Source organism: Cyprinus carpio, chromosome B18 (assembly GCF_018340385.1).
Source record: "Cyprinus carpio isolate SPL01 chromosome B18, ASM1834038v1, whole genome shotgun sequence".
NCBI lineage: Eukaryota > Metazoa > Chordata > Actinopteri > Cypriniformes > Cyprinidae > Cyprinus > Cyprinus carpio.
This window is the reverse complement of record NC_056614.1, coordinates 1997229-2010476: the sequence shown is the minus strand read 5'-3', so window position 1 is coordinate 2010476 and position 13248 is coordinate 1997229. Positions and strand designations below refer to the sequence as shown.

The 13248-nt window shown below is 36.7% G+C and overlaps 1 protein-coding gene and 1 long non-coding RNA gene across 3 annotated transcripts; both read left to right on the top strand.

The window, feature by feature from the left end:
* Positions 1 to 246: 246 nt before the first annotated feature.
* Positions 247 to 3598, top strand: LOC122140403. Its single transcript, XR_006157070.1, has 2 exons — positions 247 to 1746; positions 2112 to 3598. It is a non-coding gene; the product is annotated as an uncharacterized LOC122140403 (long non-coding RNA).
* Positions 3599 to 8645: 5047 nt separating this feature from the next.
* LOC109109670 (zinc transporter 1-like) lies at positions 8646 to 12693 on the top strand. 2 transcript variants are annotated; one of them, XM_042743925.1, is made up of 3 exons: positions 8646 to 9492; positions 10654 to 10833; positions 11876 to 12693. In XM_042743925.1, exons 1-3 carry the CDS (start codon positions 8946 to 8948, stop codon positions 12550 to 12552), a joined length of 1404 nt encoding a protein of 467 aa, XP_042599859.1. In that variant the 5' UTR covers positions 8646 to 8945; the 3' UTR covers positions 12553 to 12693. The 2 variants fall into 2 exon arrangements, with proteins under 2 accessions (XP_042599859.1, XP_042599858.1); XM_042743924.1 differs by having other exon boundaries at positions 10609 to 10833.
* The last annotated feature ends 555 nt before the right edge of the window (positions 12694 to 13248 follow it).

Sequence of the window (13248 nt, the reverse complement as noted above, 5' to 3'; positions counted from 1 at the left end):
AGAATCTGGCGATACAATACATATCACGATACAAGGGTTGCGATATGATATGTTGTGATATATTGCGATACTGTAAGCAAGACGATATATTGGGATATTTCTTATTTTAGGAATAGGAGAATAGGATATAATTTTAGGAAAACTGTCATTTAGAACACACCACCATATGCAAACCTTAGCAAAAAAAAAATCCATTTACCTATCTATCTATCTATCTATCTATCTATCTATCTATCTATCTATCTATCTATCTATCTATCTATCTATCTATCTATCTATCGATCTATCTATCTATCGCTATATTAACCAGAACACAGTGGTATCTGCATTTGCATTAATCTGTCCCTGTAACATTCAACGCTATTGAACCACATTTTGTGCAGTACGAGTAAAAGGGGAACAATTAAGTGCTTGCAGGAGTCAGATTTGACTCATCATGGGTCGAAAGGAGGGATGACCTACAAGACCATGGTTATTATATCGTAAGATGTAACCCTTTACACAGAGAGTGCGTGATTGTGAAAGTGAACAGCGGGATCGAGATTTAAATACTCCCCATTGATAGCAGCTCCCTGAAATGCAAAACTTATATGCAATATTAGAATGTTTGCGGGAGAGGGCAGGGACAAACCTTGTAGGAGTGGAAGACACACGTTGTCACTGTTAAAATTCAGAAGGAAAGAAGACTGCTATATAGCGGTCGGGATATAAACTCAAAACTAAACAACTGCCATGAATCTTGTATACTTTTTTTTTTTATATCGATATTGTGTTTTTGAGAATTGATACAGTATCGGCAAACAAAATATCGCGATACTCACATGTAACAATATTTTCTTACAGCCTTAGTCTTTTTATTCGACTTGTCAAGAGTCTTGAATTTGACTTAAATTCATATGAATTATCTTGTTTAATATTAATAACATTTGTTTAATATTTTATGCAACACAGTAGGAAAAAAGTGTTAAGAGAAAATAAAAATGTTGTACTAACATTGTATTTCTTATTTTTATTTATCTTGTCAGGATACAGTTCGTTTTACATTTACAACACAATAGGAAAAAGTGTCGCAGAGAGAAAAAAATAATAATGTAGGTTGTACAAAAATAGACTATTAGCTTATACCGAGTTGAACGTCCTTCAAGGACAGTGCCTCCACACTTTGCTCCAATCTTTATTCTGCACTGTCATTCATTGACAGCCTCCCGGTTCTGTCTCAGGGCCGTATATTTACCACCCGTGCAGCCTGCTCTGAGCATCATTATGCACATGCTGCGCACAGACCCCGCAAATAAAACGTGTGATGCAGAAAGTGCATAACAGTCCAAGTGCAGGCTGTACCGGTGGTCAATAAGAATAAAGCGAAGAAATGCTGTTCTGAATGGATGTCGGGAACAGAATATTGTTAGACCGCCTGCTCCCATTCAAATTACACCAGAGTTACCGACCGCTACCGTGCTATACTCAGGAATGCAGACCTCTAATTTGTACTTTCTCCTTACTAATGGATTCACTGCTAAACTGATCTGATCGGAGAGAGTGAAGAGTGTATCATTGTTCTCTACAGGTTGAAATATTGTGGCGTCACAGGTGAAGGTTGTGCTGCTCTGGCTTCAGCTCTGAGATCAAACCCCTCACACCTGAGATATCTGTATCTGACTGAGAATAAACTAGGAGTTTCAGGAGTGAAGTTACTCTCTGATCTGAAAGATGATCCACATTATAAACTGGAGAGATTAAACTATTGTGAGTATATTGTTATTTAAATATTTTAAAATGGCCAATGTTTAGTAACAGGCCTCATATGTGTGTAATTGCAGAATATAAGATAATAATTCAGCTCCACTTTAGTCTCTGTATTTCAAACTGTTTAATTCTGTGATGATCTATGAATATATGAATATTTTCATCTCTTCCAGTGTCTCTGTGTGTAAATGATAAAGAGAGAGTTGTTGATCATTCACTGTTATTAATCTATGATCAGTTGTTCATTCATATCTCTGGCTGTAATATGAATATACTGTGTTTTTTTCTGAAATGGATCTGCTGATGTGTTGTGACAGCAGTAATGTCTCATACTCATATGTGACTAACTGTGTGTTTTATTGTAGACTCTCAGTATTTAGACGTCAGTCCAGTGTCCTCAGGATCAGCTGATGGTGAATAAGGAGCTGCTACAGAGACGTCAGTCACACAATCAACATAGACTGAAGACACATAGACACAGCATCACACTGTCATGTGTTTCTTCTTTCATTGTCTTGTTTTATAGGTAATGGCCATGAAGTTGAGTGCAGAATCAATTTGGATTCACTAGATATTGTCTACAATGTAGATCGGGGTGTCAAACATACGGCCCACAAAGATATCCAATCTGACCTCCGGATGATTTGAACAATAATATAAAATAAAAATGAACGCATTATTTGAAAAAGTGTATTTGTGATACACACTGCTCCAAGACTTGGGTTGAAGATCAAAACGCAGATTTAATAAGAGTAATCCACAGTCACAATCTAAATACCAGGCAAAAGGTCAAAATCACAGCGCAAGCAATCCAAACAACAGTGTCCAAAACACAGGCAAACAGGTGTGGTCTACCACATTTACTAAAAAATTTAGTAGTAATGGGGTGTCAAGTAGTGATGTGTCATGCGCAAAAGATGCGGCTCTGAGAGCCGATGCTTTGTAGTGAATCAGAAGAGCCGGCTCGCATCGAGTGAGAGCCGGCTCCCAGTTTTTTTTCCTTTTGCCGCTTACCTCAAGGCAGAGCTTTGTTTTGATTGGTCAGCAATCGCATCGCGGCCAATCAGATGTGAGGATATGGGATCATACCATTATGTAAAAACAGAGAGGGGGGGTGAAACAGGGCAGATAATCACAGAAAGAAGAAATAGGATCAGTCCATCAAAGCTGAGGCATCTGTTTTTTTTTGAATGCCAATCTTCACTGAGGACATTAATACTGTTTGCTTGAGTTTGGTTCTAGTTCTGTTCTGTGGATTTATTTGCTGTTTTGTTGTTAATTTGTGCAATAAAATGTTTGATTAAAATATTAAAACAAACAAAATAATGGTTTTGTAACAAAATAAATGCACAAAATTAGGCAATTATAAGGATTCTCATAAAAATACTGCACATGAAAGGGTTTTCAACACACAAACCATTAATTTTTGCAAAGTTATGGTAAAATAAAGGCCTACAAAAAAATCCTCAATTAAGAGCCGTTCGGGAGTCGAAAGAGTCGGCTCTTCTTTGGGAGCTGAGCCAAAAGAGCCGGCTCTCTGAAAAGAGCCGAACTTCCCATCACTAGTGTCAAGGTTTTTATCCAAAGGACACTAAGAACATAGTTGATATATACACCACTAAAAACCAAGGAAAATCAAGGTCAGATTTTTAGTGATGGGCTTATATCCTGAGCTGTCCAGATTTAATATAGATCATCATAACTGTGTATTTTGAAATTCAAAAAGACAACTTATCACTTATACATTTTCTTGTACTTAATCTAGTGTAACATTTGAGTGTGTAACCTTTGTATGTATTTGTTTATTTTTATTAAAATATGTGTCATCTCGAGAAGAGGGGCTTCCACTTGATACAGTCTACTGTAGACTCTAGAGAGCTACCGTCCTGCAGATTTCAGCTCTTTCAGATTTCAGCTTTAGTTGGTGTAGGATGGAGTATGTTGTTTAAAAAGCTAAAAATGCTGTGCAGTTTTGCAAAGCCTTCATTATAATGCACAGACGAAAAAAAAAATCATTATCCTGTAATTTGCCATGTCCCTGAAATGATTGTTTTGCTAAATTAAATTAAGCTGAGCTTTAGGCTAACAGATGAACAACCCACGACATTTAATAAATGAATTGGGTTGATTATCCATGGTGGGAGGATCAGGTCTTCAGATAGAGGAATAATTTTTGAAAATTTGATTATTTCACATCATCAGAGTATGAGAAAGGAAATGAAATGGATGTATCAGTATTGTTTTAATTTATGTAGCATGACAAGATAATTATTGTTACATGTAATTATCTGTCATGTAGTTGATAAATGACACCCCAGTAGGCTAATGTGTCTGCTGTGTGCCATTTTAACTTTTATGAAACTAATTTTCACTACATTGCAAAGCATAGACTTTTTCCTCCCCTTTATTTCAGGAAAATATGCTGCTCCTCATTATTTTAAAGTGAAGAAATTGAGAACCTTTTATTCTTCCGGCCAGTGATGATTCTGAAAGAACATACCTGGAATCTGTTGCAATAGTAATGAATACAATTTCTTGCGAATCATGCTCTTATTTCAGTGCAGTTGTTAAGAGTGTGGTTATTTCAGCAAACAGTTTCATACATCGATTTTAACAGCGTTAAGTTAAACTTTTATATATCATTCAATGGTACTATTTAGAGATCAGTGATGCGCACGCATTTTAGACTCTTTTTTATGTTTAATTAGTTCATGTAATAAATGCACATCCTTGAATAAGCCATGTATAAGTTCTGATATGACCGGTTTCAGAAGCGGCCAAAATTGCAGTGGATTGGAAAACATCACATTTTGAATCATTATAGCTCGAACCAGATCCATAAATCCGTAAATCTCACAGCCATATGAGATATGAGATAATATTGAGATAAACTTTATAAAGTATCATCTGTTTATATTAAATTAATATAAATATATTAAAGGGTTAGTTCACCCAAAAATTAGCCCATAAATTACTCACCCTCAAGTCATCCTAGGTGTAGTATATGACTTTCTTCTTTCAGATGAATCCAGTCTGAGTTATATTTAAAATTGTCTTTGATCTTTCAAGCTGTTTCATGGCACTAAGTGGGTGTTGCAGTGCTTTAGTCCAAAAGAAGTGAAATAAAAAGCGCCCATCCTTAATAAAAAGTGTCTCACACAGCTCCGGGGGGTGAACAAAATCGTCCTGTAGCGAAGCGATGCATTTTTGTAAGAAAAATATCCATATTCAAAACGCAATAATCAATTTAATCTAGCTTGTGCTCACTGTTGTAAACAGAAGCAGTTCCGGGGGAATTACATATGTTGTCGGCTTTGCGCATGCACCGCTCACGTGGAAGCACAGGGGAGAGATCAAAACTAAACATTGGTCACTAATTAGAAGCAGAAAACAAGTATTTGTAAAGAAGAATGTCAGAGGATTTCAATATAAGATTTTATATAAGATTTTAATATAAGATGAAGACAGGTTTTCCTTTGCTAAAGTAAGGAAACTTTGCTTCCTTTGCTTCTGTTAACATGGACTCGCTCTCGTTTCATACAAACGCAGCTGCCGCCATTTTGCTACGATTGTTTTGTATGCTGTAATGGATTATAAGAGAACTAACAAACTGGTAATGTCTTAATTCTTTTATTGCCTTAATTATTTTGTGGTAAAATGTTGTGTAATACATGGTTTGCCTGCACCGTTTCCCTTAAATGTCCACTTAGTTTGAATTTGCTGTTTGCTCGCAACTGCTGTCTCCACAGAAACTTTGCGTTCAAAGAACTCATTGTGTACAAATAGAAAGTAAACTATCCGATTCATTGGAGACTGCTAAAGGTGTTCCCCAAGGATCTGTCTTGGGACCCCTTTTATTTACCATTTATATAAATAGTCTCGAGTATGACATTCAAGATGTTAACCATTTTTACGCAGATGATACTATCATGTACTGTAGTGCTTCTTCTGGGCAGCAAGCCTTGTATAAGCTTCAGTCAGCCTTTGATGTCATTCAGTCATGGCTTTCCAGTTTAAAACTTGTTCTGAATGTTGTTTTCAGGTTCAAAAAAACTTGAAAGTAATTTAATTTCTCTTCAGACCTTACAAGGTACCATGATTGAATTAGTAAAAGAGTACAAATATCTTGGCATCATTGTTGACGATGTTTTATCTTCTGGCTCACATATTACTCAACTGAAGAAAAAAAAATAAGTTTGGGTTTTATTTTAGGAACAAGTTTTGTTTGTCAATTGACGCAAGAAAGCAATTAGTTTCTGCTACGTTTTTATCTGTACTTGATTTCGGCAACGTAGTGTATCAGTTTGCACCTTCATATCTTTTCTCTACTTTAGATGCTGTTTATCATGATGCTCTAAGATTTATATCAAACTGTAAACCCTCAACTCATCATTGTGCCTTGTATAACAGAGTGAGTTCGCCCTCATTGTGTAGTAGGAGAAAAATGCATTGGTAATAATTATTTATAAAGCCATATTGGGGATGTTGGCTTCTTATCTTTGCTGTCTTATAAAACAGAAAACTGTTGAGAAATATTTTATGCGTTCTGAAAACTATTACACTCTGTCTGTTCCATTTGTTAGATCTGAATTTGGTAAGAAAGTTTTTGTGTATGATGGAATGACCTTCAATCGAAATTGAAGCTACAAAATTTGCTGTCTTTGGATCAATTTAAAGAAGTTATTCAGCAAATGGAAGATAATTCAGTGAAATGTAATTGTTTTAAGTGTTTTTAGTTTGTTCGTATTGTGTAAGCCTGTGATGAAACTTATTGTATTGCTGCTCATCTTGGCCAGGTCACTCCTTTGAAAGAGATTTTTAATCTCAGAGAGTCTTTTCTGGTTAAATAAGGATTATTAAATAGATGTGCGAACATGGATTTCTGCGCAAAAGGATGGCGTGAGTTTCTGTTTTCAGGATTAAAGTGCATGACTGTGTCTCTTTTACAAGTGTGAATTAGGTTACTGCTTTGCATATAGACCAGATGTTGTTCTTTTTTTTCCTTTTCTTTTTTCTTTTTCGTTTTGCCATGATTATCAATGTAAATGAATAGCTACACTGATAAATAAAGTAAATTAAAGTTTATAAGTACTTAAAAAACAGCTAGTATGCTATAATGCAGTTACTTTGTAATTATTTGTGAAATTGAATAGAAATTTCATTTCAGATAAATATATTATTTGTTTATTCAGTGTAGTAGTAGATATGTTTATAATTTTTTCTTTATACACTGTCCTTTGAAAGTCAAAACATTAGACACTGAAATGTTGTCATCAGCTTTTTTTGATCAAAACAGGACTGAACGGGTGGAAAAAATAAAGAACTTGTACATTGACTCCTGTTAGTCATTAATATCAGAGTATTACAGTCGTTTTCCACAATTACTGATCAACTGCACAACGTACAACTGGGTAAATGTTAAATCTGAAGCGTGTTTTTGCGCTCAGGTAAGAGCTGTATCTGTTGCATTCAGGCAGTGTTTTGATTGTGTTCTGCTGTTGGTTTAGTGCTTTTAAGAGCCTCTCGCTTGTCAAACTCAAAGTGACGTGTTAGTTTTCAGCCTTGTGTTCTCTGTCAGAGCTGTGTGAGGATTCCCTCAGGCAAAGAAAGAGTTAAACAGAGCCACAGTCTTTCCATGTGAATTCCCTTCGTGGACACTTTTTCTGCACATCAGTTGGAGCTGTGAATGCAGGCCGTGAGAATGTGAGGCGAGCTGCTTCTGCTCTGCTCTTCTCCGGTGGACAGAAGATCCTCTTACAAACTGACAGCTCACTCTTTCACTCTGTGAACTCTCTGAAGACTCTCCTGTAGCGCTCAGGACGTCCTAAACAGGTACAATGTTGATCTTCTTGATTTATACACCAGTTTGACTGAGAACTGTTGAGTTTTTACAATATAGCGTTATTTTGACTGCAAAAATAAGTGAAAAATATTGATTATTATTATTTTTTTACATTTAAAATGAGTTTACATTTTTTACCTTTTTTGTGTGATTGTGTATATATATATATATATATATATATATATATATATATATATACATATATATATATATATATATATATAAAACAATCAAACAAAAAAGCAAAAAAAGGTAAATAACCTTTTTTTTTGCTTGTTTTTCTTTATAGCCCAGTTTTGACTTTTTTCTCAGTTTACTTTTTTGTTTAACTTTTTTTTGTTTGTTTGTAGTTTACATATTGCAATTTCACCCCCCACACACAATTTTAACTGCAAACAAATAGTTGAAAAATAAGCTGTTCTTCCCTATTTACATAACTTTTTAAAAAACATTATTTAATTACACGATTATTGTACATTAAAATGCATAGAAAAAAGTTTTGAACCTTGATTCAGATAGATAGATAGATAGATAGATAGATAGATAGATAGATAGATAGATCTATATAGTAATTACTATTAAGAAATCATAATAATCTTCACACAATATCTTATTGAAATCAGCAAAAATTAAAGTACAAATGTGAGGCCAATTACGCATGTGTTTAATTGTCATAAAAATAATGTCACAATGAAAACCTTATATTTTTGGTGTATGTGAACCTACTGATCTGTTAAGCACAGAATAAATCCAACAGCTTATTATTGGCAGTTAATGTAAGTGTTAATAGTTGTTTAATCCAGCGTAAACACTTTACTGTCTCTCCATCCATTCCAGGCTAGAAGCACATAATAATTAAAGTTATGAGCTGGTGTACCTTCACTTGCTGCTTCAGTGTGTTTTTCCTCCAGTCCAGGGTTTTTATTGTAGTTCAGGTTGGAGTGTCTCCAGAAAGAGCATTCTGTTGATTCGTACAGTCTGAATGCGCTGAAGTCCTGATAGAGGTCATGGCAACCGAGTCCATCTTTGACACTTAGTATTCAGCTCGACTCTGTGTTTGTGCTCTGTTTGTCTACAGCAAACATCAGTGAAATAAACACATAGAATTCTGATTTTACATCTTGCAGTTCTGACTTTTTCCATTTACATTTGGACTTTTTTTGTTTTTTAGTTTACATTTTGCAATTTCTTTTTTGCAGAATTCCTCTCACAATTCGGAATTCTGAGTTTACATTTTGCAATCTTCTCAAAAATTAGTGTCAAAAAAGAGTGCACTATCAGTGAAGAAACTTTACAAACACTCCTGGATTTAACAGTGACTTTAAAACCTATCATTAGTTGTTATTGTGCAGGTGTGATGGCGAGGATATCCAGCTCTTCTTACATGTGCGTGCTGGTCTTGACCTTGGGCTTCCTGGTCTTTGAGATTGTAGTCGGCCGAATCTGCAGATCTCTCCTCATCGCGGTGGACAGCTTCCACACGCTCTACATTTTCATAAATCTGACTCTATCAGCAATAAAGCATCATTCTAGTTCTCCCTGCTCACCCGATCCCTCCACGACCGCTGGTCCATCCCGTCCAGACGTCTCTTCAGGAGGTCCGAGTCCTCCGTATGCTGCGGACTACAGAAGGATGCGTCTCAAACCCTTCGGCGTCCTGATCTCAGCTCTGCTCATGGCATCTCAGTGTGTCTCCATCAGTCTGGAGATTCTCACACATCTTGTCCAGCCAGAACCCATTCAGCACCCACTCCTGTCCATTGTGGTTGGAGGAACTAGTCTGATATTCAATGTACTTGTATTGGCCTGGAGAAGAGGAAGCAGCAGAGGGATCGGTGAAGCTACTGATGGGATCAGCAAGAGTCTGATGCGAAATAACCCTGATTCTACATCAGAACGCAAAGGTGTGTTTGAATAAAACCATCTATAATGTGTGGAATACTTGTTTCTGATTGGTCAGTCATGCCATTCAGCTTGATGTTAATATAAATGTAAAATTATCACTTAACAATATTTTGTGTCCAGCTATGGATTGCAGCAGTCGGGTACCTGAAGTTAAAACTCCATTCATTTTCTCCATAGGGGACTGGATTTTGTCAAATAACTTCCACACCGTTAAACACAGACCTACTGTGTTAGGGTTGTTAATTGATGCTATATGCTTTGCTAAAGCCATCTGTTTGCATTGTGTATAATCGTGTTCAACAAACAGGTGGAAAAAACTACATTACCCATGATTCTGCAGAGAAATCACCAATGGTCAGAGGATTGCGATTAGTAAATGCTCCAAAAACAATTGAAATAATTCTTTAGTAATATGCATATTTTGCAATAAACGTAGCATGTATACACAATCAACATGTTTAAATCAAGAATTTTGTATTTTATTTGGTTATGTCATTCACAATGCCTCATGGGATTGTAGTTCTTTCCCAGATGTAAGCTGTTAAGTACACAGTCTTGTCTTTTTGTCCGATTTTCAAATATTTTTTTGCTTCAAATCAAAAATTGCAATTTTGTGGTCCTCCTTGTAGCAAGTTGGTTTGGTTCATGGCTTATAACTTATTAACAAAGACTTTTTTTTAATCCCTATGGAAAAATGAGTGGAAAATACTCCTGTAAAAGGTCATTCATCTTCACTGCAAAACCAGCTTGGAAGGCTGCACATGAATCAAACCCTTTCTTAATGCATCCACGTTAAAAGCCCTAAACCACCAGAGGCCCCTAAAAATAAAAAAATGAAAGCATTTATCGGAAGAAGTGATCAGTTTGGTTGTGCATCGATGAGAATGTGTCTATAATTAATATTTTCATTGTCACATGAGTTATTCTAGTCTTTGAACTGGCAGTGAGCTGCTTCTTTAATCCCAAAAACAGTTTTGCATTGCTTTAGTGATTCAGCGAATGCAGAATATCAAGTTGAGTGCAGTCAGCTCCACATTCTGTGGCTTCTGTATTTTATGATGATCAGCATCTGCTGCAGAAGGGCTGTGAGGATCTTGATGATCACTGTGTCGTAGGAAGTGCTCTCCAGAATGACACGCTGATGTTCTGCAACCCTGAAGCATCTAGAGATCTGGATCCAGATCGAGCTGAGTTACCAAAGCCCAGCATCTCTGACCCAGTTCAGTCCAGTCCTGCGCAAACGTCCACTCCCCGTATCGGTGGAAGTTCTCAGGAAATCATTCAGCATTCAGAGCAACTTCCAGAAGAACCACGTCACTCCACCTGCACTGAACCCACCGGTGAGAGCAAGTTCATTTAAGATGATACAGAAATACAGTAAAAACAGTAATATTATTCAAATGTAAAATAGCTGTTCTCAATGCAAATATCTGTTAACATGTAATTTATTTCTGTGATGCGCAGCTGTATTTTCAGCATCACTACTCCAGTCTTCAGTGTCACATGATCTTCAGAAATCATTCTAATATAATAATCTGCTGCTCTAGAAACATTTCTGATTATTATCAATGTTGAAAACAGTTTGTGGAAACTGATGGATTGTTTTCAGCATTTTTTTTTTTCCAGAAAGAAAAGAATTTATCTGAAATAGAAATCTTTTGTAACATTATAAATGTCTTTACTGTCACTTTTGACCAATTTAGTGCATCATTGCTGAATAAGATAAAAAATATGAAACTGTTTTCAACATTGATAATAATCAGAAATGTTCCTTGAGCAGCAGATCATCATATTAGAATGATTTCTGAAGATCATGTGACACTGAAGACTGGAGAAATGATGCTGAAAATACAGCTTTGATCACAGAATTAAAATACATTTTATAAGAGAAAACAGCTATTTTAAATGATAATAATATTTCACAGTCTTACTATTTATAACTGTATTTTTTATTAAAAAATGCAGCATTGACGAGCAGAAGAAACTTCTATCAAAAGCAATAAAAAATATATAATTATTTCAAACTTTTGACTAGTAATATACTATTTAAAAAATAGTTCTAAGTAGCACTAAAAGTGGCTCATAATCATATAGGGGAACCACTTTAAGTGCTACATAGAACCTACATCTTTAAAGATGGTGCTATAGCTACACTGAAGGACCATTACAGGTTCTTTATAGTTGCTATATATCACTTAAATTGGTTCCCCTATGATTACGAGCCAAAGAACCACTTAGAGCATCTCAGCTACCACAAAGAACCGCTGAAGAACCAAATTTCTTGTGTGTGTGTGTGTGTGTGTATCTATAGAGATGTCCACATGATTCCTAAATTACAACATGCCACAATATATATATAATTTGCTCATTTTTACCCGACAGTTTCCCAGTGTGCTCCTGGAAGATCTGGGTTCAGACGACAGCAGCTCGGCTTCGTCGCTGTGATCCAGGACCTTCTGAGTTCAGTCCTGGTTTTAACTAGTGGTCTGGTTCTCCTGCTGTCTGCGGCGCACTGCCACCGGCCTCACTCCGACTGTCATCTCCTGGTGTATCTGGATGCAGGTTTCTCCGCAGTGTGTGTGCTGGTCTTGTTCTCCACGGCCCTGCCGAGGCTGCGGCGCTACGGGCTGCTGGTGCTGCAGGCGACGCCGCTGCATCTCTCCGTGGCTCAGGTGCGGCTGAGGCTCACACGAGTCCCAGGTGTGCTGTCGGTTCACGAGCTGCACGTGTGGCAGCTGTCCGAGGCGCTGCTGGTGGCCTCGCTGCACGTTCACTGTCCGGACGGGCTGAACGCAGCGCAGTGCACAGATCTGATGGAGAGGATCACAGCAGCGCTGAACGCTTTCGGCATCAAACACTGCACCGTGCAGCCGGAGCTCATCCGGAGCGGCGCCGCGGCCTGCAGTTTGCGCTGTGGGCAGGAGTGTGTGGAGAAGCTCTGCTGCTCCCCTCCGGAGACAGAGAGTCCTGTTTGTGTCCAGGAGGAGGAATCCTGCTCTCCAGCGCTGCACAGTGTTGATCAGTTTAGAGATGTGGCTATTGAGAACACGTACCTGTGATGATTAAAGGGTCATCGGATGCTCGTTTTCCACGAGTTGATATGTGACCCTGGAGCACAAAACCACTCATAAGGGTCAATTTATTTAAATTGAGATTTATAAATCATATGGAAGCTGAATAGATAAGCTTTCCATTGATGTATGGTTTCTTAGGATATGATGATATTTGGTTGAGATACAACTATTTAAAAAAATCTGGAATCTGAGGGTGCAAAAAAATCAAAATTTTGAGAAAATCATCTTTAAAGTTGTCCAAATGAAGTTCTTAGCAATGCATATTACAGAACAAAAATCACACAATGAAACATTTACTATAGCAAATTTACAACATATTTTCATGGAACATGATCTTTATTTAATATCCTAATGATTTTTGGCATAAAAGAAAAATGGATAATTTTGACCCATACAATGTATTGTTGTCTATTGCTACAAATATACCTGTGCTACTTATGATTGGTTTTGTGCTCCAGGGTCAGATTTGATTCTTTAGAGTTTTAAGAGGAGACACTTGTTTTTTTAATGCACCTGTCAAGTTTGAGATTTTGGGCTTTTTGGTTTTTCATATGGTTTTTTTTTTTTTTCAGACCAATGGAAAGAAAACATCCAAAAAACACTGTTAAGTGCTTTTTTTTAATAACACTTTATCTATTTGTGTCAAAAGATGTCCATTACAATACGTGTTTTTAAGTCTAT